Raw genomic sequence first — 27,765 nt, forward strand, 5'->3', positions numbered from 1 at the left:
TATTTTGCTCCTGAAAATGAACAAGAGCTCGTAATAGATCTTTGACACTACTGGATTAATATAGGAGAGTAAATCCAGTGGTACAGTCTGCTTGCCATCACAATGGTTCTTGTTGCTTGTGAACTGTGCAGTACAATACTAATTCTGTAAGCTGATGTGCTGAGCACTGCCAGGCCTTTGACAGAAAATTAATTTCACTGTGGTCCTGTGACGAATTCGAACTGCCAGCCTTCAGGCATATGCAAGAAACGTTTATTGGCTGTGTAAGAAGAGGTTAGTTTGCGAGTGTACGTAGGCCAAATCACTTGAGTGAGTGCCACCTGTTGGATAAAAAATTCCAAAGGCATCCACATTGTGGTGAGTGCAATTAGTAGTGTGGCTCCTGCAGCAGTTGCGGAACTGTCGTCCATTACAGCAAGGGACTCTCTGAGATGGGGACATCATTTTTCAACCTAGAGGAAGTAGTGTTTGCTGCATCTATTCATTGCAATAAATATACAGATTTTGGGCATTTTAAAAAGTCGCTAATTGACACTGGCAATACTAGGTAGTCAGGGACCAATCTGCACTGGAAGTTTGTTAATCTTAAAACCCAATGCAACTTGTGACATGTACAAATCTGCAAGGAACTTCCACTCTTTCCTTTGGTGGTAGTATTCCTTGTGCATTCACGACTCTCAGGAATTGCATCTGTGTACCTCAAATTGGCAATACAAGGTATGTGTTGTCAAAAACTGTTGAGTATCTGCTGTAGGTGACTAAGGTACCAGACATCCATAGCTGACACATGTGGATCATTAATGCGTAGACAGCAGAAATCGAATTCTTGACTGATTTTGTCAATGATCCACTGGAGTGTTTGTATGGCACAGCACAGCCCAAATGGCATTCCCAGAAACAGGATGCTTCCTCTGCTCATCGGGTTCCTGGGGCGTGGAACCACAATCAGTGCACAGCGCTACGAAAACATTCCGCAGAAATTGCAAAGTGCCCTGCGTCAAAACGCCCAGGAATGCTGTCAGAGGTAATCATCCTGTTGCACGATAATGCCTGCCCCCTCGCCGACAATCGGACAAAGGCTACGCTTCAGCAATTTGGTTGGGAACACTGCAACGTCCTCCGTACAGCCAAAATCCTAAACCTCTTTCACGACCTGCAGAAAGGCACACGTGGACGTCAGTTTCAGTCTAACGAGGAAGTGCAAGAGTGGATGAGGTTGTGGATCTTCTTGATGGAATAATTTTCCCTCAGCCGTATGTATTGTAGAAGTTTATTTTATTTTATGAACTTCTATGTGCTACCAGTTTCGGCATTACATTGAGGCATCTTCAGGCCCCACTCGTCATAGTCGTAAAATCGCTATACACGGAAGGAGCCATCTAACTGGATCCGTGAATCAAATCGTCCTGCAACAGCTCTTGGTGGCCAGGCGACACAGACTGACACTGCCTGAATATGGCATCAATGTAATGCCGAAACTGGTAGCACATAGAAGTTCATAAAATAAAATAAACTTCTACAATACATATGGCTGTTGGTAAATTATTGCATCAAGAAGTTCATGCCAGCCGTTGTCCCACGATCCATAATGGATCAACGAAGAAGGTTGTGGATCAGTCAGCAGCCGATCACATTCTACTTAATAGGAATTGAGTGTCTTATGTCCCAGTGGGATAAGTGTCTGAATGTTTGTTGTGATTACTTGTGAACAGAACCATTCCATGATCCCTTGCTACACTGAATACCAAACACACATTAGATTCCATGATCCATTTGACTGCCTCTCAGATACTGAATAATCCGTTGCAGTTTTTCGGGTTTAAATATCGCAGCTTGTCACTGTAAGTAAATTTACGCTTATAGTTACGACCCGCATGTTGTTGTGCATTTTGTTTTTGCCGCTACAGTACGCCACGTTCGGCAACATGGTTACTGGGGACCGCGAATTGCCAACAAATCGTATGACAACTGTAATATAGGAGAGATGGTAATACTCACCGGTCCGCTGAGGAGCTCTGCGATCCGCGCCTGCACGTCATGGCCGCGCTTGGGCCGGACCAGCAGGTAGATGGTCTTGATGCCGGGACACGCCCACAGCAGTTTCTCAACGAGCACCTTGCCCATAAAACCCGTGCCGCCTGTGACCAGCACCGACCGCTCGCTGAAGAACTGCGACACCGACACTGACGTCGACGCCGACGCCGGCGTCGGCAGCGCAACACTGACACCCCCGCTGCTGCCGCTGCCGCCGCCGCCGCCCCCGCCTCCTCCGCCCCCGTCCGCCATCTCGCCTGCTACACTGAATACCAAACACACATTAGACCTTCCAAGTTTTTGGAAGAAGTTGATCACATTCTTTCAACAGCTACATCTACGTTTGGGACTGGCAAATTTTTAAAAATATCGGTATATGTTGCACGTAAATTGAAGACGATGAGGAGGGAAGGGATGGGAAGGGATTACTGATGTCAGCTGGATCGGGACATTATGCGGAATCAACGGCAACGAGCGAAAATGTGTACCTGACTAGGATTCGAACCTGGGATCTCCTACTTGCTAGGCAGATGCGTTAACCACTGAGCCATCTGGGGACACAGTGTTGTCGCAACTGCGCGGACTGTCTCGGCACGCCTCATGATCGACCCACACTCCCATCGAGAGCCACCAATCCCCAGTCCTTGTCCATTTTCTTCATGTTCGCTACTCAGATTTCCACAGGAGGTCGCACGTACTAAGCATCTACACTAAAGATCATATATGTTGTATCGATATTTTTAAAAGGTGTCGATATTATCGAGCCAAAAATACTTTTCAAATAGCGATATTTTTGGCCCATTCCCAGGTTTGAGAAGTCTCGGGACCATACAAACTTCACACAACAGGAACGTATTTTCCATTAAATACCAGTGCAGTAATGCGTGTGATTTTGTGCCAAGTCTACTTCAGTTTTACAGTGCGTCTATCAGACGCATGGCTGATGACATACGGAAGTTTGGGCCTGGCCATCAGTCGTGGACGAATAACCAAATGCGCTCGCGATACGTGGGAAATCCGGTTCGTGTCCCGGTACGCCACAAATTTTAACTATCGTCATTCCATTCTACAGCTGTTGGAAGCCCTTATTCCCAATTGCGAATTCATTTGCTGTGTTTCGTAACGGCTGTGGTTGCCGCAGTGCCTGTTCCGTAGGACTGGCATACATGCCCAAAGGAACTTTGCATCGTGATCAGAATAAGACAGGCACTCCAATATCGTATCGTATCTTTTCTTGATCCAGAAACTTGGGACGTACGGAGAGCGCACACTCTGCCTCATAGTTGGGAGCAGCGAGTAGTAATTTCCACCATTCTCAATACAATGCTGCCACCAAACGTGTTCATTTTGCACCTCGTTGCTAACATTTGCAGTGGTAGAAATGACACACGGAAGTTGCAAACTTTCATGAATATGCAGTGTAGATACATTCATGTTGATCATTTGTAATACTGAATATGAAATTAAATTGAGCCCATTGTAAGACACTTACAGTAAGAGTAGCTAGAATGGGAAAGAAGTCTGCCAGTGAGAACTACAGCGCCGATGAGTCAAGACAAGATAGACAATAAAGATTATTACTTTCGATGCTGAATATTTAACACCCATTAATCGAATGTCGATCATTTAGGCGCAGGAGATATATATATCGATATAATCACGAAAAAACATGTATATTTTATCATATGGTTATTTTTTTGCTCGTCCCTAATCTACATCTGCAAATACACTGTGTAGTGTACAGCAGAAGGGTACTTGGCGTGCCACCACATGTTAAGATTTCTTCACGTTGAAATCGCGTATGGAGCGCAGGAAGAATTACTGCTTAAATAATGCTTCCGTAATTAGTCTAATCCCACCTGCATGGGCTCTGCGGGAACGATATGCAGGGTGCCGAGGACTATTTCTAGATTTTTGGCTTAATATTGGGTTTTGAAATTTTGTAAATAGGCTTTCGCGAGATTACTGGCATCTATACTTCAGAGCCAAGCAATTTAGTCCCCCCCCCCCCGCCCAAACAATTTCCGTGACACACTCCCATGAGAAACATACATCTGTGGCAATTCGTACCGCCCTTCTTTGTCTGTGTTCAGTTTTCCCGGTCAGTTTTATTTGGTTTGGGTCCTACACATTTGAGTAATGTCCTTGGATGGGACGGAGCCTGTGCGATCATTCCATTTACATCCATACAAACTTTTAGTTTTTGATTCATGAATTCCAGGATGAATGTGAGAAACGCAGAAGTTGGGAGAGGTCGTTCTGTTTGAGCTACGGTGCGAAAGGTGGCAACTGATCCTCAATAATGAGTGTGAGGTCATCCACATGAGACTAATAGGTATCTTGTAAATTTCGGTTACTCAATGAATCACACAAATCCAAATGTTGCCAATTCAAGTAAATACCTATGGATAACAATTACAAACAACTTAAATTGGAATGATCACGTAGATAATGTTGTGGAGAAGGTGAACCAAAGACTACGTTTTATTGCCAGAATGTTTAAAAGACGCAACAAATCTATTTAAGAGACTCGCTACATTAGGCTTGTCCTTAATCTGCTACAGTATTGCTGTGCAGCATGGGATCCGTACCAGATAAGATTGACGAAGGACATCTAGGAAGTTAAAAGAAGGGCAGCTCGTTTTGTATTACGCCAAGTAGGGGAGAACTTGTCGCGAATATGATATGCGAATTTGGGTGGCAATCCTTGAAACAAAGGCTCTTTTTGTTTCGGCGACATCTTTTCACGAAATTTTAATCTCCAGCTTTCTCCCCCAAACTCGAAAATATTTTATTAATACCCACCAACACAGGGAGAAATGATAATTGTAATAAAGTAAGAGAAATAAGAGCTCGCATGGGAATTTTTAAGTGTCCGTTCCTCCCACGCAACGTTCGAGACTGGAACGATAGAGGAAAAGAATGAAAGTGGTTCGATGAACCGTCTGCCAGACACTTAAGTGACAACCGCAGAGTAATCATGTAGATCAAGATACAGACCTCATTACGTTTGAGCTCATAATATACTTTAGGATTCTACAACAGAGAGACGTTAATAAATTTTGGGAGGGGGTATTTTTGCGAATAGTTTCTGCTACCCTTCTTGCAGACGGGAGTATCTGGGCTTTCTTCGAATCACTAGGCACAGTATTTTGTTCAAGCTAGCTACCGTATTTTCATCTAGCAGTGTAGCAAGAACTAACTACGCGGGAGTTTGTAATATTGTAACATCGCTACTGAATCCAAATTCGGAAAATGTATAAAACAGTGTACCATTAAAAAGCGATACAGACTGGAGAGAGATGGTCTATGCATAAGCTGAGCGACGCATTGTCTTCTCTGACCAGAGAAGTCAGTGGTATGACAAGACAGACAGTGAAGTGGGAACGTGAACGAATGTACTGGGGTGTCTCCTCCACGTGAAAGGGTACAATATCAGCATGTGTGATCGAAGCTATATTCCGCAAGACACCATACAGTATGGGGCTGAGTGTGCTAATGATAACCCCCTCCTCCTCCTCCTGCCCCCGCCCCCGCGAATGTTAAGTGGCAACAATGACTGTGACTAAGTCTCCGAATGAGCACGAATTTCTCTCGTTTTCCCCCTGCTGGTATTTCGTGGGATGTATGTGGGAGGATTATAACATGTCACCCGACTTTTCTTAGAACAAACGCTCTCGGATTTTAAACGACAAACTTCTCCGTAATCCAAAGGGTCTCTTGCAGCGTCCGCCACTGACCCACTCGATGAAGCCGTCGCGCTTACTCACCGATCCCATGACGAAACGTACATCTCCTCATTCGACCTTCCCTATCTCGTCCTTTAATCTAACCTGGTAAATATTCCAGACTGATGAGCAACAATGAAGACTCAGTCGACGAATGTTTCATAAGCCATTTCTTTCGTGGATCAATTACCGGTTCCGGCAGTTACTGGCTTTATTCTTAGCTTTCCAGATGGTTATAATGTCAACTTCCGCCGTATGCAGCAGCCCCTGCATTAAAATACATTATTTGAATGTTGAGGCAGCTACTCACATCGATGCAGTTAACGCTTTATGAAAAATATCTGAAGATGGGCGATGACTGCCGGATACAGAGAGTGTAATACAAGGAGTGTTTTTAAAGGAAGTTATTTTTAGAAATTCCTCCACTGCAGCGACGTGATCGCCATTTTGTGCATGCCCGCTGCGTGCCGCACTCCGTTGGCAAGCCACAGAGTCATTCGCCGTATTGACGTTTATTTGGGAGTATTTGAAATGCCTCCTCCGATTGAGAATCCAACCGAATGTGAAATACGCGCTTTGATTCGTTTTCTTAGTGCTAAAGGAGTGAAAACGGCTAATAGGTGCTGAATCTTTTTACAGAAACATGCCTACCCTTATATTCTACGTTAAGGTTGCTGCGAACGGTTATTTCTAGGTTTTTTTTTTTTTTTTTTGCTGTAACTGCTCTCGGTGATTTATCGCTAATAGCGTAATCGAGCATTAGTGGATTCTTCACCTAGTTATGGGTTGTACGTTACATTTATTTACGTCCAGGGTAAAATGCCACTCCCTGCTCCAATCGTCGATTCGTCCACGAATAGCCTTACACAGACATCGACTGTTTATCAATTCCATTTTATTTTTATTCGGTTTACTACGACGTCTTTGGCTGTGGAGCCGTCTCAGGTAAAATGTTTAAGCCGCAGCTACCTACGTTTTGGATTATACTGATTTTCAAGGTTGGGCTTGAAAGCTGTAGCCATGATTTCCGTTCATTACAAACAGTACTACACAGCCAAACCACTCACTCTTGTGAGGGAAATAAAAATAAAATGGATATGATAAACATCCGATACCGGTAACATATTTCTTTCAAGAAGTTTATTGGGCCATGAACCTCGTTGCAACTAGATTATTTCAAGGACGTAACGTGGATGTAAGATTTTGGTGACTCGGCTTTAGGCTTGACAAAAACGCACGATCCGCGCACGCATATCGAATATGAACTAACGTCGATTGATGACTAATTCGGAACGTCGGTTAACTGTTGTTGTCAAACAAAATGTCATAGAAGAAAGATTTCCGACACATATTAGATGCCTGTTTAACAGTTCGGGACTATGCTATAGTATATGCTAACGAGATTTGACAAATCTGAACGTCAGAAGGATTGCGTCTAAGTTCATATCATATCACCACTTGCTGTTCAGGAAAATGAAGCACCGCCGCTTGTAAGCCTGCACGGATTCATAAAAACACCTTTTGGAGAATACACCCATTTTTCGAAGCTTGTCACTGATGATTAAAGTCGCATTATCGTTATACTCCCAAACTAGGCAGTTCTCGCCTTCTATACGGCAGAAAAAAAATCTTTACAAATGAAGATCATTAGGTCATTGCTGATTGGCTTCTTAGATACTGCCATAATTTTTCACAAGGATTTCGTTTCTCTTGGTCACTCAACAAATAGAGTTAATCAGCGAAGGAATTTCAGGGAGGACTTTAATTGTGACTGGAGAAAGGAGTACGGCATGACTGACTGGAATGCTTCACCGAGTCAAGAAATAATGTCATGTGTACCACTTCCCTCCTTTTCTTGCGATGTTTCTTGCTAAAAGTACGACTTCATAATTTGATAAAGGATATCTTGCTGTACACTATGAGCGGCGCTTCTGAGGTATTTATTTGCTGGATTAGTATTCAGACATACTGCCCATCATCAGTGGTTTCTGTACAGAGAACAAACAGACAAATTCGTGCATATAGCTGTTTGTAGCACAAGAACATTTTGTATACACTACAGTAGAAGCAGAGTATTGCATACATGCTGTGCACGGCTACACCAAGTTCGTGTCTGTCTGGTAAAAAATTGTAATGATCGTTAAGAATGTGGATCTAGAAGATATGGAGCCACGTAAATACTTGAAATCTAATACCCCTGCAAGTAATCATGACTGAGGCCCACCCGGTTAGCCGTGTGGTCTAATGCACTGCTTTCCGGGCGGGAAGGGGTGCCGGTCCTCGGCACGATTCCTCCCGGAGGATTAATGTGGAGGTCCGGTGTGCCGGCCAGTCTGTGGATGGTTTTTAAGGCGGTTTTCCATCTGCCTCGGCGAATGCGGACTGGTTCCCCTTATTCCGCCTCAGTTACACTATGTCGGCAATTGCTGCCCAAACACTGTCTCCACGCACGCGTACGCCATAATTACTCTACCACGCAAACATTGGGGTTACACTCGTCTGGTGAGAGACGTTCCCGGCGGGGTCCACTGGGGGCCGAACCGCACAATAACCCTGAGTTCGGTGCTGGGCGGCGGTGGGGTGAGTGGACTGCTGTAGCCTGATGCGGGGTTGTGTACCACTGCAGGCTACGGCGGGAACGAGGCCTCTGCGTCGTTTCTAGGTCTCCAGTTCCATACAATACAACCATGCCTGCAAGTCCACGACGATGTCCATTATGAACCTTACCTTTCCAGTATGCAGGTCGTCGTATCTACATGTCGTGATTGATCCACTAGCTGTAGTGTTTCGATTATATTTTAAATATTCGCGGGTTTCTACTTTTCGCTGGCCGGTGTGGCCGAGCGGTTATAGGCGCTTCAGTCTGGAACCGCGCGACCGCTACGGTCGCAGGTTCGAATCCTGCCTCGGGCATGGATGTGTGTGATGTCATTAGGTTAGTTAGGTTTAGGTAGTTTGTTATTCAATCTGTATATTGAGCAAGCAGTAAAGGAAACAAAAGAAAAATTCGGAGTAGGTATAAAAATTCATGGAGAAGAAGTAAAAACTTTGAGGTTTGCCGATGACATTGTAATTCTGTCAGAGACAGCAAAGGACTTGGAAGAGCAGTTGAACGGAATGGACAGTGTCTTGAAAGGAGGATATAAGATGAACATCAACAAAAGCAAAACGAGGATAATGGAATGTAGTCAAATTAAATCGGGTGATGCTGAGGGGATTAGGTTAGGAAATGAGACACTTAAAGTAGTAAAGGAGTTTTGCTATTTAGGGAGTAAAATAACTGATGATGGTCGAAGTAGAGAGGATATAAAATGTAGACTGGCAATGGCAAGGAAATCGTTTCTGAAGAAGAGAAATTTTTTAAAATCGAGTATAGATTTAAGTGTCAGGAAGTCGTTTCTGAAAGTATTTGTATGGAGTGTAGCCATGTATGGAAGTGAAACATGGACGATAACCAGTTTGGACAAGAAGAGAATAGAAGCTTTCGAAATGTGGTGCTACAGAAGAATGCTGAAGATAAGGTGGGTAGATCACGTAACTAATGAGGAGGTATTGAATAGGATTGGGGAGAAGAGAAGTTTGTGGCACAACTTGACTAGAAGAAGGGATCGGTTGGTAGGACATGTTTTGAGGCATCAAGGGATCACAAATTTAGCATTGGAGGGCAGCGTGGAGGGTAAAAATCGTAGAGGGAGACCAAGAGATGAATACACTAAGCAGATTCAGAAGGATGTAGGTTGCAGTAGGTACTGGGAGATGAAGAAGCTTGCACAGGATAGAGTAGCATGGAGAGCTGCATCAAACCAGTCTCAGGACTGAAGACCACAACAACAACAACAACAACAACAACAAGTTCTAGGGGACTGATGACCTCAGATGTTAAGTCCCATAGTGATCAGAGCCATTTTTTTCTACGTTTTCAAGAGTAATGTCATTTTTAACAACCATAAAGATTTTATACTTGATAGACAAGTAGTCTAGTGTAGACGTCCACAGTGTGCATGTAACATTATGTTCTTCTTTAGTGCAGGCGTATACAGAATGTTCCTGTGTTATTGACTTCGATATGCAGGCGTTTGTCTGTCCTCTGTATCAAATGCCACTGGTGATGTGCTGTATGTCCGAACACAATTGAAGTGCAGTTTATGATGTGCAATAGTGTCCATCAAATACATACAAGTTGCGGAACACCAAACATACAAGATTTTCACAAGACGTCCGTAGTTTCTAGTCCACCATTTACGAGAGCGCAAATTTTAGGAGCTAAGATTTGAGAGTGTTTAGGAGATTGAAGCAAGATGCTTAACACGCTGTGTGTGTGTGTGTGTGTGTGCGAGAGAGAGAGAGAGAGAGAGAGAGAGAGAGAGAGAGAGAGAGAGATGGATGGATGGATGGATGGATGGATGGATGATGATGATGATATTAATTTAAAAATGAGTTGCTGAAAGGTCACGCGAAAGGTTGTCCGACCTGAAGCTGACCCTTGTACGCCCCCTGAATGATGCGACGTTTGGCGTGAATGTAGACACGGTATTTGAGCAGCCCTTCACAGAGAGGTGTGCTATGAACGCTGCAGCACGTCGCACGCTTATTTACGAGGGTTGTCCTGAAAGTAAGTTCCGATCGGTCGCGAAATGCAAATCACCGGGAAAATCCGATAAAGCTTTGCACAAATGTGTTGGGCAGTGTCTCTAGTATGCCCGTTGATCGTGTCGCGTCGCTCTTATCAGTTTTGAGTGAACAGTGAGTACGTAAATATGCATAGGGAACAGCGTCTCCCGCCAAGTATGAGGGCCTGGTTCGAGATTTCGCCTGTGTCATGCAGCCCACATAACACAACTGTCGAGCAGTTCCTTCTTCATGCCAATTCTCGGACGCACACTGCAGGGACAATAAGACGCTGCTGCAGCGTTTCCGATGAGAAGTGTTTGATCACCGACAATACAGTCCGTAATTGGCTCCCCCCGTGTCTCATCCCTGCCCACAGGAATCGCTGGCTATGAAAACAAAATTTTTCCACAGACAACGAGCTGCAGACCGGTGCAGATAACTGGCCGAAAGCACAGGCGGCTGCTTTCTATGACGCGGATGTTGGGAAGTTGCTACAACACTACGACAACACTCGAAGTTGGTTCAAATGGTTCTGAGCACTATGGGACTCAACTGCTGAGGTCATTAGTCCCCTAGAACTTAGAACTAGTTAAACCTAACTAACCTAAGGACATCACAAACATCCATGCCCGAGGCAGGATTCGAACCTGCGACCGTAGCGGTCTTGCGGTTCCAGACTGCAGCGCCTTTAACCGCACGGCCACTTCGGCCGGCCTCGAAGTTGGAGCGGCGACTATGTAGAGAAGTAGGTGGAAGTTGTACCTAATTGTTGCATATAAAACGTTTCTGGTTTTCAGTGTGGTTTACATTTCGCGACCGATCGGAACTTACTTTCTGGACAACCCTCGTATTTTGTATTTTGAACGTGGGATGATAACCAGTGGAAACTCATCAAAGTGTATCTGGGATGAAATAAGAATTGAGGTTTCGGAGGTCAATAGTGTCTAGGGTAGATCTTCAATACAGGAGAGACAAGGTTTCAACACGCGTAGGCCGCGAACAGGACGATAAGTGTTTGACGAACAGACTTCCACAGAGCCTAAGTGGGCGATCGACGGTTTACTGGGAATCAGATAGCTGGCGAATTGAAAGTGGGTCGTTGTCATGAACTCTTTTCTAGCAGGACTGTGCCTAAACAAATGCACCGGACAGGCTTCAGCATTCGACGAGCAACTCTTGTCTCTTTGCTGGCATCTAGACATAGAGCACCACGACTTGGCATGGGCCCGTGCTACCGTCGCTGGAATATGGAACAGTGGTGGCGCGTAGAAAAGGCCGATGAAACCCAATTTCAATAGTAATCGAGCTGATGGGAATGTAGAGTGCGTATGCCTGACGAAGCTGCCAAGGTTATGTCCAGGCTCAGTTATGGCTTGGGCTGTCTCATTCGCAATCACTCCCCATTGTCCGGCCGCCGAGATCCATCATTATGTGCACGTTACGTGAACATTCTTGTGCACCATCGGCATTCCTTTCTGGCATTAGAGCACCTCAATGAAAATGTAATGTTTCAAAAGGAAGCGTGATGTGTCATCGCTCTTTGGTTGCATAAACTGCAACCAATAAGATTTCTTTACGAAGGCATCTTCTTATGCGTACTCCACATGTCCTTGTTGGTCTTTTCTTCGTTGTGATTGGAAAAAATTCTGGTAAATGCCCGGCTATTTGCTACTCGCTTTTGGTGTTCGAGGTAGGTGTCCAAATGATGACCCTTATTGTAAAGAGAATACGGCCATTGCTCTGCTGGACTAATCACCCTGTCCTACTGGTAGCTGTGCAACTGGCAATCGCTCCTATCTCTTCATATTCTTGTTTTAATCCATGACAACATGATTTTTCGAAGTGCTATTCCTTCTTAAAACGTATCGTCGCAGAAAGCGCTGGCCATCGCGTCCCTCCTGGGCAGTCTGTTTCACCATCTGCTGATTTCTGTATGCCTTTACGCGTTAGCCTTGTTTCAGTTTTTCATTTTTCTTGTATTCTGGGAACACCTCTGTTTCGGCGCCTTGTGCCGACAAGGTCTGTGTTCTCATTCGTTAGTTTGTCCTAAATTTGGACTACTGTACCAGTTGTCGATGTAAATACAATAATCCTTTCGAGGCAAATCATGAGCAAGCTCCAAAACAAATCGAGTTTTTTTTTGTTTTGTTTTTGAGGAAATGCAGTTCCAACAGGCTGTATTTTTAATTTATACTTTATTAAACACTATTAATTTCGAGCGTGGCTCATTCTCAGGGGCATCTAAAAACATTACACGCCGTAACTGAGTGAAAGTTAAAATACAAAAGCCTCGACAAATGCATTTACGAGACCATAAATAGTTGTTTGGTAGGTGTGCTCTGTGGTTATATAGCGTGAGGTTTTGTCTTCTCGTTTTTATAGGTTATACTGTGGCTTTTGAACTGTGTTATTGCTGTAGTTCTTACAACCATTGCTACGCTGTGCATTTTATATTTCACATCGTGCACTCGGACGACTCTCCTAGTCATGACTTAGACGCACAGTCTAATACTTTCTGTCTGATGAGTATGATACATCGACGTCTGTGGTCGGTAATCACTGTTTTTGAGAAAAAACTGAATGCCATGCAGTAGTATAGGCTTTTATGTTTTGACTTCATTCAATTAGGCTTTGTTACGTTTTTAAATACAGCTGAGAATGCATCGTGCTGGAAGCTAGTAGTGCTCCATAAAGCACAGTTTTAAAATAAAGCCTGGTACAACCATTACTTTCTTAAGATTTATAGAGGCTGCGGTGCCCAGCCAGGAGAATTTGAAGTTAGTTCCTCTTCGGGATAATAACTGCCGTAATTTGTGTCCCTTCCAGCACAGCCAACGAAACACTTGAAACTGGCTGAGAATACATTAACTTGAATGATGGGAGATGCTATCTAGTGGTGGTAGGATTAACCAGGACCGAAACTTCTCATGCTGCGGACGTATACGGACGTACATACACGTCGAACCCACTGAGAACGCACAGGCCATTGACGGATATATCCGTCATGCCCACATGAAGGAATAAGTAGCACATTTTCCTTATCAAAAATTAATCAATTATTTGTGACCCAAATTTCCTCGAAGTTTGTTAGTGATGTTTTGGAGTGCATCAGATTTTGATTCACTTTCATTTCATTTTATGGCAGTTTAATTCAGGATTTAAACTTAATCATGAGACTTTTCGCGAAGACGCAAGAACTAAGGAAAACATTCTTTTCAGGGGGAAAACAAGAGTTTAGCGTTGCCAGGGATACGGTGCCCTGCCGCTCTATTGCACCCGTCGCGGTCAATAAGAACGCAGGCAGCCAGCATGTGGCCAATATAGGGATCCAGGTTGCTGTGCTTCCTCACCGTGACGTCGGCAGCAAACGTGTCCTAGACGCGACACCGAGGACGATAAAAAGTGCGGTAACTTCGGCGAGTTTCGCTTTGGCGTTCAAATACAGACAAATACACATTGCTCCCAGAGCTTAACACTAGACGAAGTGATTTCATTTAGGGGGTTGGCGGTAATGTTTTCGCAATATTAGAAACTGAAGTTCCTCTTATTTTGATCCGTCATCAAACGTGCAAAACTTTACCTAGCTCTGATGGAACACAGATTTTGGTTAGATGGAACACAACCAAAGAGACTTCCTTTTTCATGAATTACAGAACCTCTTATTGCAACGATAAGGGGGCATATATAATGTTTTCAGTTTGTTCGTCAGGAGCGTAAGCAAACTTAGCGGCGTGCTGCTCGTCATCAAGCCAGATAATAGGCTATGGCCTTTACAAAAAAATTGGCTCTGAGCACTATGGGACTAAACTTCTGAGGTCATCAGTCCTCTAGAACTTAGAACTACTTAAACTTAACTAACCTAAGGACATCACACACATCCTCGCCCGAGGCAGGATTCGAACTTGCGACCGTAGCGGTCGCGCGGTTCCAGACTGTAGCGCCTAGAACCGCTCGGCCACACGGGCCGGCTATGGCCTTTACACCTCCCACAGAAGCTGTCATGGTCTTTAAAGTGGTTATTCTCATTGTAATCCGATTTTTAACTAAATGTTCCGTAGATCTTAATGTAGATTCACCATTCTTGATCCTCCCTTCCTGCGTCGACCTTCCGCATACAACACTCTCTCCCCCAAAGTTTTCCTTGCCCTAGTTTTCGAGGCTCAAATACGTTCCTGTTGTGAACGAAACTCCATTTTCTCAGTTATTTCTGACACCCGGATAGATTCTCGTCTTTAGCTGGACGATTTTTCAGAGCAATAGGTCTACTCTGTTTTCTTCGGTGGAATCTGGAGCAGCAAGAATTATGCTTTGCTATTGAATAAGTCGTTAACACTGTTTTGAAATGTCTTATACCATTCTGAAATGCTTTAATTTGTTATGAAGTGTAAACTAAGCGAAAAGTCGTATAAAATTCGTAAGAAATGTTGTGAAATCTCTGAAAAATCCCTTTTCATTGTTTTCGGAATATTCGCTGAAACTTTTAGAAAGAGCAATTTTTATGCGCTCTGTTTTTTGGTTGTTTCCGGCGCCAAGAGTACCTTTAGAAGTTTTATACAGTTACAAAGAATAAACGAGCACGTCATTGTGTTTTGCGAGGGAATTTGGAAAGAGGGGTAGTTTCTACCTTTTGATCAGATGTAGACAGTAGTAATTTTTCTCTTATTTTGATCAACAAGTGTGCATATTTCATCAAAATCGGAATAAAAACGTGGATATCCTATAAAACAATAAACCCGCAGATGCTCTTTATATACGCAACAAATGGGCTACCTAAGTACCAGACAGTTCAACTGAAAACTGACGAACTAAATCTTTCATATAATCGAAACAGTAACTATTATTAACACAGCAACTAGACTTCCTGACAGTTATACAGGATATTTATCGTAACGAAAACGTGCACAGTTGCGAGAAAGACAAGCCTAAGGACACCTCGCCAAGCTGATCAGCTTTTTCATCCTCTTCGCTAAGGCGTCGTTTTAAGGCTGTGCACATTTGGTCGGCACATCGTATCCAAGTGTTAATGCCAGCATGTAAACCGAATTCGCCAGTTCCTCTTTAAACACCTACTTAATTTTTCTCTCGACGCTACGAAGGTCGCAGTCCAGTACTGCTACCGAAAGGGTTGAAAACGAAGATTTTTGTGGCTGGGGACTGGTCATCCTGGAGATGGGATTGGTGCGGCGTGTGACATAACACACTGCGGGCAGTCAGCTACAGAAGCAGATACTACTTTACTAATGTAGGAGACTACGGTACAGGGATGTCGAGTGTGACACATGGAACTTTTCTGAGTCGGTCTTGCAGGCGTGCACGTATAACCTAAGAAAGCGGGACATAAGAGTTCGAGTCCCGGTCCGGTACAAATTTTCATGTCACTGACAGACAGAAAATCTACACCTAATACGGCTAGCTGATGCAAGCCATTCGCATTCAGCGAATTTATTTCCATCTAATTTCTAATATACACACATGGTGTGTCCCATTTATATGAGGGTAATCCCAAAAGTAAGGTCTCCTATTTTTTTATAAGCACATAGACGAGGTGAAAGAAGAGGTTCATAACTTTCTAAACAGCATGGCGGCGAGCTGGTATGACATGGGCAGGCAAAAACTGACACAGCGTCTACAAAAATGCGTGACAGAAATGGTGATTATGTCGAAAAATAGCTAAATGTTCAAGCTGTAAACTGATGTAAACCATTGTAGAAATAAACAGGTCTATGTACTTATAAAAAAATAGGAGACCTTACTTTTGTGATTACCCTCCTAATATAGGAAACGTATAACGCAAATGCTGACTAATGCAATTTATTTAGCGACCGGTTTCAGTCAGGACCATGTTCACGGAAGTCAAATATGCAATTATAAACCCACCTTACATATCTTACATTATACATACATCATTCGAATCATACATTATTGGTAATTCTTTACATATTTACTTCAGACTTTCGCACGATACTGTAATAAAATATGGACTAGCCACAGACTACATACTTTTCAAATATATGGAGTATGTAATATAAGATACAATAGGCAAACGTTGTTAGCAAACAAATTTTTGCACAATACTCTAACAAACATTCAGACGGACATAGGCTATATGTTTCTTTAAACAACAATGTAAGATTTTCTGTTAAAACTTACAGTGAGAATACACAACAATGTGCTCTTTCGTTTTATTCCCTACAGTCGGTTTTAACAGAAAACAGGAAAGTTGCGTATATGGCTTACCAGCTTATGATTAGAATACTACTATGGAAATTAATCATCCGAAACTTTGTAATCCTACATGTTTGCGGATTAAAAGTATGCGGAATACTGTCGTTGAAGCTACTATCCTCAAATCCAGCAGCTAGAGAGGTTTCTCTCATATACCATACACCAATGACCCCAACAGATTTACCTGTTCATTTTGATGGACTTAATTTCCAATCAAGGTTTCCTTTGCTACACCAATGAACAAGGCTCAATGACAGAAATAAGGGGAGGAAGGAGGAGAACGACACGGGGGATGAGGGGGTGGGCAAGAACGACAGAGAGGGGGGGGGGGGGCGAGAACGACAGAGAGAGGGGGGGGGGGGGGGAGATGGAGAAAGGGAGAGGGAGGAGGAGATGGACAGAGAGGGAGAGGACACAGATTAAGATGTACATTCAGTTCCCATACATATTTAGCAATTGCAAAGCACTGCCGAGTTCGCAAGGACAATGTATAGCTGAAATCAAATTTTGATGGATCGTGTTAGTTGACGCCGTTGTTCTAGGAAGACAATGTTCATTTAACACCTTGCTATGCTCTGAACAGACCACTTCATGAAATTCAATACATTTGTTATAAGCTCAGTGTTTTCATGCTCCGGACTTTGTTCATACTCCGCCCATATCCAACAATTTGAACCACCCTATAATTGCCCTCACTATAGGTGCCAGGTGCATATAAGCTGTTTCCATGTTACATCTTTAGAGACGTTCCTTTACTGTTTTCCAATGTATATAATTAATCCATATAGTAGTCCAATGAAATACCACTAACACTGTACGAAAAACCACAAAATACCGTGGTGTGTGAGCCGACAATTGTTATCAAGCTCCCGTATCTGTTTCCTCCTCAAATATGTACGAAGGGTTCACTGAGCGCGGCACGCAGCTGCTGGCAATTTGCCGCTTGCGGCGCGTTTGGCCAGGTGCCCGACGCATTCCGTTTGCTTCAACGGGGCCGCCGTGACACTTTACGACTAAGGACGCGATGACCAGCCGGTTAGCAACCAAGGTCGTTCTCCTTAGACTGTCCAGAAGTTCGAGGTCCTTGCCAGATGCAAACTGCCTTGAATAAATCTGGGGATGACACGGGCGAACAGAATGACGCGTATGTAAATGAGTTTCCTGTTCATTATATTCCCATGAACCTTAATCAGGCATTACACGAGTGAACTGTTTGGAAACAATGGCCGATCGTATCTCTGAAGCCTGTGCCATTTTAGCGTTGGAGTTTGCACGCATGTGCTGATGCACTTCAACTGTTTTAATACTACGTGTGTACTTTCTCTTGAGCATTCGACGCCTTGGCTCTCAATCGCCGCTGGGATTCAGTCCCCAGTTTGTCAACCTTGTCGATCAAACGATACAGTTTTGCAGTCATCGTAGGGAATAGCGATTAGTGCTAGGGGTGTCTTTGTGGCGGTGAGTGATAAGCCATCTTGTCGGCGCCATCAGAGTTCCCTCATAAAAATAAGGTTGATATTTGCCGTGAGGCAAGGGAAACGCTCGTACAAGTGTAATTATGCAAGCTGATTTCATATTTTTAGATTTCGAGAAAGCTTCTGACATCGTTCCTCACCATCGACTTCTAATTGTGTGTCTACACAGCCTGTCAGATAGGTCACAGTTCGCAGTAATCGACGGAAAGTCACCGAGTAAACTAAAAATGATATATGGCCTTTCCCAAGGAAATGATTAAGGTTCAAATGGCTCTGAGCACTATGGGACTTAACTTCTGAGGTCATCAGTCCCCTAGAACTTAGAACTATTTAAACCTAACTAACCTAAGAACATCACACACATCCATGCCCGGGGCAGGATTCGAACCTGCGACCGTAGCGGTCGCGCGGTTCCAGACCGAAGCGCCTAGAACCGCTCGGCCACACCGGCCGGCGAAATGATTAAGTCCCTCTGCTGTACCTAATCTATATAAACGATTTAGGCGGCCATCTGAGCACCCCTCTTTGATTATTTGCAGACAATTCTGTCCTTTAACGTTTAGTAAATTCATCAGATCAAAACTACACGCAAAATGATGTAGACAAGATATCTGTATGATGCGAAAAGTGGTTACACGATAAATCACACAAATCTAAAAGATATCAATTCAACTAAATACCTAGGAATTACAATTACGCAAAACTTTAAATGGAGAGATCACATAGATAATGTTGTGGAGGAGGCAAACCAAAGATCGTTTTACTGACAGAACACTCAGAAGATGTAACAGGTCTACTACAGAAACTGCTTGCACTACGCTTGTCCCTCCCCTTCTGGTGCATTGCTGCGTGATATATGATTCGTACCAGACAGGACGGAGAACATCGAAAAAGCTCAAAGAAGGGCACCTCGTTTTGTGTGATCGCGAAATAGGAGAGAGGGTGCCGTGAATATGATACATTATTTGGGGTGGCAAGCGTTGAAACAAAGGCGTTCTTCGTTGTGACGAGATATTATCACGAAATTTCAATCTCCAACGTCCTCCTCGAATGCGAAAAAATTTTTTTACACCCACTGACATAGGGAGAAATGATCACCGTGATAAAATAAGAGAAATCAGAGCTCGTACGGAAAGATTCAAGTGTTAAATTTTTCCCATGTGGCGTTCGAGAATGGGACGGTAGAGAAATAGTGTAAAGGTGCTTCGATGAACACACTGCCAGGCCAGTAAATGTAAACTGCCGAGCAGTCATGTAAGTGCAAGTGTAAATCACAATAGTTGGGCCGCTGCATGAGGGTAATTGTTCTAGCTCCAGAATGAGATCTTCACTCTGCAGCGGAGTGTGTGCTGATATGAAACTTCCTGGCAGATTAAAACTGTGTGCCGGACCGAGACTCGAACTCGGGACCTTTGCCTTTCGCGGGCAAGTGCTCTACCAATTAAGCTACCCAAGCACGACTCACACCCCGTCCACACAGCTTGCTCGCGAAAGGCAAAGGTCCCGAGTTCGAGTCTCGGTCCGGCACACAGTTTTAATCTGCCAGGAAGTTTCTATTGTTCAAGCAATTCTCTCGACATCGGCGCTACAGAAAAATATCGCCCACAGTGGACTTCTTCAATAGCACCAATTTGTAGTTTGGACTACATGTAGGCAACACAATCTACTGTTACACTTGCGGTTGGATAGCTGGTGTGACCGCTCCTACCGCATGTGCAGCGCGTCCCACTTAAACCTCGTCCACTGGAGAAACCAAACCTGCGTGGAACGGGAAAAGGAAGGAAGATCTGTGGCGACGAGTTTATCACAAAACTGATCACAAACTCAGACTGTAAAATGGCACTGAAATAATTCAGCCGTGACCTTTTAAAAGGAATCATCCTATCATTGACCTTAAGTGAGTTAGAGAAATCACGGTAGCCATAAAACTGGACAGCCTACGGGAATTTAAATTCCGCTGCCACCAACAGGAATCCAGTGCGTTTAACACTGTGCCACTTCGCTCCGTTCCGTAAAACGAAATACAAACTGCGATCAAGTCAGACGTTTGTGGTGACGATGGAACAAGTGTCACTCGCAACTCAGCTATAAGGAAGCCAGAGGAGCTTCTATCGGAGCGCGAAAGACTGACTGAAAAGTGGGATACCAGCTGCCTTATTCTGTCTTCCTCAGCTTCTTCAAAAACTTTCGCAGAAATATTGGCACCGGAGCATATTTGCGCTCTTTTTAACATGCACCTCATCTCTGACCCCCACTAGCTACCCCATCTGTAACTCATTCACACATGTTAGTCCATCGCTCTCAGTCGCTCACACCCATCCACTCCTACTTGCCCATTCTCTCTCGCTTATTCGGCTCAACTCATTGACATTATATCTTTGTCGCTCTTCAACTATCACTGTCTCCTGTCTCAAAGCCACAGCCGCGTTCGTTCTGTCCTACTATTACTGTATCTTCTCACTGTCACTGTCTCCCTCTTGCTCTCTCTTACTGCTACTATCTCATTCATTCCCTCACTCTGCTGCCGTTTTTTCTCACTGTCATTATCTCTCTCTTCCTCGCTGTCATCGTCATAGACTCTCTCTCTCTCTCTCTCTCTCTCTCTCTCTCTCTCTCTCTCTCTCTCTCTCATTTTCACTGGCTCCCACCCACCTTCATTTTCACTTTCTCCTGCTCTTTATCCCTCTCCCATTGGTACTGTCTCCTTCACTCTTTTCCTAGCACTTTTCTGTCACTATCAGCTATGTTACACTGCCACTGTGTCCCACTCTTCTTCACACTCCAATTGTCTCCTTTGTTATTTCTGTAACACAACCGCCATCTACTGCCTTCCAGTATTTATTACTTCTCCGTCTCCTCCTCTCCCAGCACAAAAATGCGTGGCTATGTTCAAATGCCAAAAATTTTGTGAAAATTTTACAGGTGCTGAGGAAGGCACAATGAGGCAGCTGGTATCCCATATTTTTAGTCAGTGCCTTTCAATTTTAGGTGTATACGTAGGGTAAGTTTGAACCTCTGTATGTGGGAAAGGGATAAAGATATCCAGAAAATTTTCAAGGCTGTGCGAGATCGGCATCTTAGGAATATATAGTAAAAATTTCAGTCAGTTTCTGTGCATGGTCGTCTTGGAATCCGCACCTGGGATTTGGTCTGCCACTGACGGCAAAAATTGCGAGAAACGCTTTTTTGTTTTCTTAGGAACCGCCCACAAACTAATTCCGCCTTCGTAAGTCCCATCAAGCCCACTGTAGACTACATCAAACGCAAAAAGAACCAACCGATTTGTTCCATTTGCCTAAGAGAAGGAAGTGTGTAATATTAATATTGTTCAAATGGCCCTGCGCACTATGGGACTTAACATCTGAGGTCATCAGTCCCCTAGAACTTAGAACTACTAAAAGCTAACTAACCTAAGGACATCACACACATCCATGCCCGAGGCAGGATTCGAACCTGCGACCGTAGCGGTCGCGCGGTTCCAGACTGAAGCGCCTAGAACCGCTCGGCCGCACCGACCGGTGTTGTCGAAACTGTGAAGATGTTAAGCTCTTATATACTGAAGGCGGTAATCCTGTCCACTTTTTTGATGTATAATGAACAGTTGCTGCCAGGTTCAAGTGGCCTCCCGGCCAATGACGCCAAACGCTCATTTCCATTTTTTTCTAGGCTGACATGTCACAAAAATGACGCTTATATCGTCAAGTAAAAAGAATTGGTAATTTTGAACAGGCCAGTCCAGTAAATCCGTCAGATTTTCCCTAATCAAGATCCACTGAACCCTGCTTTAAATAGGCGATCAAATATCAAACCGTTACCATTGATACAGAAGTAGGTCATTGAAACAATAGGTTTGTATAGTCATTTATAGAATGCCTTACCATTTAGTGGTAATAATTCCTTAGCTCTAAACGGGAGTTAGCGGTTTTAAATGCTTCCCACATGTCAGCTTGAAATGGCGTCGTAAATGGTCGACAGAGGATCCCTGGAACTCTTACGAAATATTTCTGGCAGAGTTACCGAACTTGTGGAACCCTAAAGCCATCTCCCTCAGTTCTCTCCGTTGACAGATTCTGGCAGAAAACACGCAGTGGAGTTGTCGCGTTGTGCCTGTACTCACAGACTCTCCCACGCACAGTCTGCACCGCTCGCGCTTTCGTCGTGACGCCAGTGCCTGGACGTTTTGAGCTACAGCGCACCTAATTACGGGCCCTTCTTCCTGCCTGTCACGTTGGCGAGTAGCGCGCGCATACCTGTTGCGTTGCTCGGGGTGAAGTCGCGTTGTCGCAGTTGTGGCATTAGCTGCGCGTTCGTCGCAGCTGTTCCGGGCTCGCTGCCTCCTGCTATATATCACTTCCGAGCGGCTGTTTGTACTTCATGATTCCCCCAACCTGCAACAAGACAATATGCGCTATGTGAAGTTACTGCTTACTCGAACTATAAAATACCCCAGAGGGCACAAGCTAAGCCACAGTGCGAGCATTTAGTTGGGTTGGGTTGTTTTTGGGGAAGGAGACCAGACAGTGAGGTAATCGGTCTCATCGGATTAGGGAAGGACGGGGAAGGATGTCGGCCGTGCCCTTTCAAAGGAACCATCCCGGCATATGCCTGGAGCGATTTAGGGAAATCACGGAAAACCTAAATCAGGATGGCCGGACGCGGGATTGAACCGTCGTCCTCCCGAATGCGAGTCCAGTGTCTACCCACTGCGCCACCTCGCTCGGTGCGAGCATTTAGTAAGAAGCTCCATAGATAACGTGAGCCACGCTTTCGGTACTTTTCAAGCCTAAGGATATGCGTAGCAGTGAGAATCGGGCGAGTTCTGTATAAAGCATATTATTTATTACAATATTTTCAACATTTCTAGCAGGACAAGTCACACTATCTTTCAGCTCGTGTTTGGGCGCTGCCATACAGCCATCCATCCATCCATCACAATAGGCCCTTTCATATTTTTAGACCTGTCTATAAATACACTCCAGCCAGGACGTCACCCTAACCTAAACTAAACTGAACTCCGTGCGAACAGGTCTAGAAAGGGCCAACAGTATTGATCGACTTCCTTGTCATCCTCAACCGATAAGCATCACTTGATGCGGATATGGAGGAGCACATGTGGGCAGAACACTGCTTTCCCGGCCAGTGTCAGGTTTCGTGATCCGAGCCGCTACTCCTCAATCAAGTAGCTCCTCAACCGGCCTCACAGGGGCAGAGTGCACCCCGCTTGCCAACAGCGGCCGGCAGACCAGGACGGTCACCCATCCAAGTGATAGCTAGCCAAGCCCAACAGCGTTTAACTTCGGGTGATCTGACAGGAATCGGTGTCCCCCTGCGACATGGCCGTTGGCTAAGACCTCACCCTCCTCCTATCAATTCTGACATAGTTGATTATCGCTTAGTATCCAGATGCGTCACATTTTAAGAAAGACGAGAGGCATCTACTGCCCCGCACCCCCACCCCCGGCCCTCCAACCTCTCAACGAAAATACTGTTGTTTCTGTCTACAAACTTACAAGGTAACACGTGTCTATGCTCGCTGTGTGTGGGTTTGTCCACCATCTTAATCTTGGTGTCGTCTCGTCTAGTTCCTAGACACAATAGGATGACATTAGAACAAATAAGCCCTCGGTCACAAATATTAAGTCAAAATTGACCAGGTTTCGACGCTACTATGAGCGTCGTCTTCAGAATTAAACTAACTGTTCTAAAACATAATAGGTATATAAGACATTAATAAACTAAAGTGTGTACTGACTGGAAAGAGGTGCAGTACTTACAAGTCACATTCTAAAAAAAATCTAAGCCGGAAAGGCGACGTCATGAAAAGTTGTGAATAAGATAAGATGGCGAGCCGCTAAGGGCTGCTCGTACCTGAGTGAACACGGGTTGCAACAAAACTCGTAGTAGCGTCGAAACCTAGTCAATTTTGGCTTAATATTTGTGACCGAGGGCTTATTTGTTCTAATATAATTCTGACACGGCCACTGAACCTTAGCAGCTATGTTCAAAGTTTTACAATAGGATGATTTCCGCTTCACCGCGGATGCGTGTCTAAACTTGGAAAATTTTCACTTACATGAAGCCTGGCTAAAGATGAAAATCAAATTTAACGACAGTATAAGATTTCTCAACAGACGGCCCGTGTTTGAAGCTTTACATTCTAAACTGACGTCTAGCACTTTTAATCCGCAAAGTCAAACAGAAATCTATTCAGAAAATATTATGTACGTGGACTGCGGAATAATTAATCACATGCTTTCCGCAAGTACAGTTACAATGAAAGGCGAGCATTTTTTATTAATAATACTACCTAATTACCAAGCGTTCGCCATTCATCAAAATTTTGTAGAACACAAAGGAATGGGAAAAATAGTTGTTGCAATTCTAGTCATCGTAGACGGTTTAACAAGAGTTCTAAGTCAAAGTTTAGTGAAATAGAAGAAAGATATCTCGTTAGGGTTACTAAATCAGCCCAGCGACCAAAATACCGTCCATTTTCGGTTATTTTTACACGATACTGACTTCCTACACCGGATCGGATAGCCAGGCTTGTCAGCACGCCGCCGACGGCATTCATGCAGGCGCGCGGCCTCTGATCGAATTTGCCAGGTGGATTAACGGCGACAGCAGGCGAATCCGGCAGCCAGGATGTGGTTTTTAGAACGTTTCCCCACATCTGTTTAGATGAACACCGGGCTGGTACCCACGCCTCGCTTCAGATACGCGATACACTAACAGTTAGAAAATTTTCGAATGTATCATACTACCAGCGGACAGCTGGGGAGAGGGAGAGGAGAGAGAAAGGGGGTAAAAGGGTGGCGAAAGGAAGGGCGCACACTGACATTAACGATGTCAAGTCTGGTAATAACCATGCCGACTCGATGTAGAAAGAACAAGAGAAGATACTGATTTCCCATTCCTCCCTGAACCTGGGAGTGCATGGAGGAAAGATGGTTCACGTTCGCCGTCCCGTCTTCGTCGATGTCATCAGGGGACTGAACAGAAAATCAGACGGGGTCGGGTAAGGGAAACCATGGTAGCACCCAACAAACGATTTGGCAAAGCCTAAATGAGGATATTACGTTATTAACGTTACATTACATCTGTCTGTTTAGAACAGAATAAAACCAATTACTTCATGTCATACATATTTTGCCTTTATTCTTTGAACGGCACCATGAGTGCACTGGAGTATGAACATACAAGTTTCAGCTGAAAAGTGCGGTGAATGGTCTCCGAAACTAAAGGAAACAAAAGTTACACATAAAATACCTTTACTGGTCTTCAATGTAATCAGCATTAGCTACAACACATTTGTGGCATCCGTTGTGAAGTTGTTGGAAACGGTCAGCAAACGCTTCTGTTGGAATCGCACTAAGTACCGTGGTCACGCGCGGTCGAATACCCGCAACGTCTGTGAATGCACGTGAACAATAGTGCTCACACTGTCTTATCTTCGATCCCTTTGCTCTCATTCTAATGTCACCTGCCAAGATTCAGCAAGCATTCGTTGCATTCTTTCGTTGTTGCTGAGGTTGTACGTGTTGCCTCGAACGTGACTCATCCTCGACACCGTCCTTCCCGTATTAAGGCGTTTAAACCACCCAAACACACACATTTTGCTCACTGCTTCAACATCGTACCCTTGCACTAACATTCGATGAGTCTCCCTAAATTCAAGTGAAACAGGTTAACGCATTGCTCCATTTTGTGCTCTGTTTCGCAATGACACGAGTTCGATGGATGCTTGAGGCTATCTTTGCGAATGAGAGCAGAAGAGTTGAAGATAAGCAAAGACAGTGTAAGCATCCTTGTTCACGAACATTAGCAGACGTTGCGGATATCCAACAACGCGTGGCCGAGGAGCTTCGAACGATTCCACAAGAAGTGTTTGCTGACAGGCCACTAGAGGTATTTACTTTTCAATTCTTGTTTCCATTATTTGGGTTTGACCATTCACCGAACTTTGCAGACGCTCGCTATAGTTATGTGTATACTATTTTGTTTTACGTACTAGGAGAGTAGATTGACAAGTCCACTCAGTTTTCATGCACGAATGGAACATTTTTGCTGTACCTTCATGGTTGGTAAGCTTGTTAACTCCAAGGATCATATAATGAATTTCAACAATGTTGACTGCTATCTGCACTGGTCAGTGTGTCGACTGTGTTTTAAAACGAAGGAAACCGAGTTTCGTGCAGTTATTAAACATTTTCATTTGATGGGTAGCACTGCCGCAAAAATCGAAAATGAATTGGATGAAGTTCATGCGGACTCTGCACCACCATTAAAGACCATTTATTTTTCGATTAATGAATTTAAACGTGGTCGGACAAGAACCGAAGACGAAGGGCGCTAAAGGCGTCCAACTGAGGTCACCACTAAGGAAACCATTGACAAAATCCATGGTATGGTAAAGCAAGACCGCTGAATAAAAATGCGTGAGTTTGCCGAGGCTGTAGACAGATCAACCGAGTGAGTGCTTAATATCCCTCACGCAGTACCGGCTATGAAGAAGCAGTGATCGAGGTTGGTGCCGCGATTGCTTAGTCGATCAAAAGCGCATCCTCCATAACATTTCAACACAATCTCTAGCGATGTTTAATCGCAATCTGCAAGACGTTTTGCGTCGAATTGTGACTTTTGATGAAACCTGGATCCATCATTACACGCCAAAGTGAAAACGGCAGTCAAATCAGTGGACAAAGGCAGGTGAAAGTGCACCGAAGAAAGCAATGACCATTTTGTCAGCATCTAAGGTAACGACACTGTTTTTTTTTTGGGATTCCCACGAAATAATCGTCATAGATTACTTGAAAAAAGGCAGAACCGTAACTCGACTCTATTATGCTTCATTGCTGGATCGTTTGAAACTTGCATTGGCTGAAAAAAAAAAAGACTAAAGTTGGCACGCAAAAAATTGCTCTTTCACCAGGATAATGCACCATCCCACACATCAGCGATAACAATGGCGAAAGTGTATGAAATGGGCGCTCATCCACCGTATTATTCAGACTTAGCGCCAAGAGACTTCTTCCTGATCCCTAACTTGAAACTTTGGCTTTCTGGGAAGAAATTTTCATCAAATGAGGAAGTTATAGTCGCACTCAACGAATATTTTGCAGTTTGACAGAACCTATTTTTTCAATGGGATGAAAAAGGTGGAGGATCGCTGAACCAAGTGTATATCCATCAAAGGAAACTATGTCGAAAAGTAAGGTGAGTTGTATACGAAACAAACACTGTTTCTTTCTTTTTTTCCCACACTAACTAAACCATCTTCGTACATACTGTATTACAGCGGTCCTCGATCGACTGGATTAGGCAGGCAGTATTGTTGGAGAGCGTTGTCTTAGCATACTGTGTTCGTAAAACATTTTATACTCGGTAACTACAAATCTTTACTTTGAATTAGGGCGTACAGTAATTGTCCTCCGACAAGGCAACCAATGTGGGCTGATTTCAAGGAAACTACAGTACCTATCTCGCGGTTTTAAAAGCAAAATCGACGGTAAGAGCATATAGCTAAGAGATCCGTTCACAGGCACAGCAGAGGACAGCTGGTGAATGAACCGCAGCGGCTGGCCTCCGCGCCGCCCTTTGTGAGCTTATGTAATCGGTTCTTTGGCGCCACGCGCTGAGTCTCTTCCACTATCTCCAGGTCTGGCAGTGGTGTCTCTGTGCTGACGTGTGTG

At 44.2% G+C, this 27,765-nt stretch overlaps 1 protein-coding gene across 3 annotated transcripts in view; it reads right to left on the minus strand.

Annotated features, from left to right (window-relative positions):
• Positions 1-27,765, minus strand: part of LOC124544634 (putative fatty acyl-CoA reductase CG5065) — a 498,437-nt gene that overhangs the window by 46,764 nt on the left and 423,908 nt on the right. For all 3 annotated transcript variants that reach the window (XM_047123243.1, XM_047123241.1, XM_047123242.1), the window contains 2 exons: positions 22,324-22,461; positions 1,999-2,299 (listed from right to left, as the gene is read on the minus strand). In XM_047123243.1, coding sequence (XP_046979199.1) covers positions 1,999-2,286 — 288 coding nt within the window. In that variant the 5' untranslated portion in view covers positions 2,287-2,299; positions 22,324-22,461. The remainder of the gene's footprint in view (positions 1-1,998; positions 2,300-22,323; positions 22,462-27,765) is intronic.

The sequence above is a fragment of the Schistocerca americana genome, chromosome 8 (genome assembly GCF_021461395.2).
Source record: "Schistocerca americana isolate TAMUIC-IGC-003095 chromosome 8, iqSchAmer2.1, whole genome shotgun sequence".
NCBI lineage: Eukaryota > Metazoa > Arthropoda > Insecta > Orthoptera > Acrididae > Schistocerca > Schistocerca americana.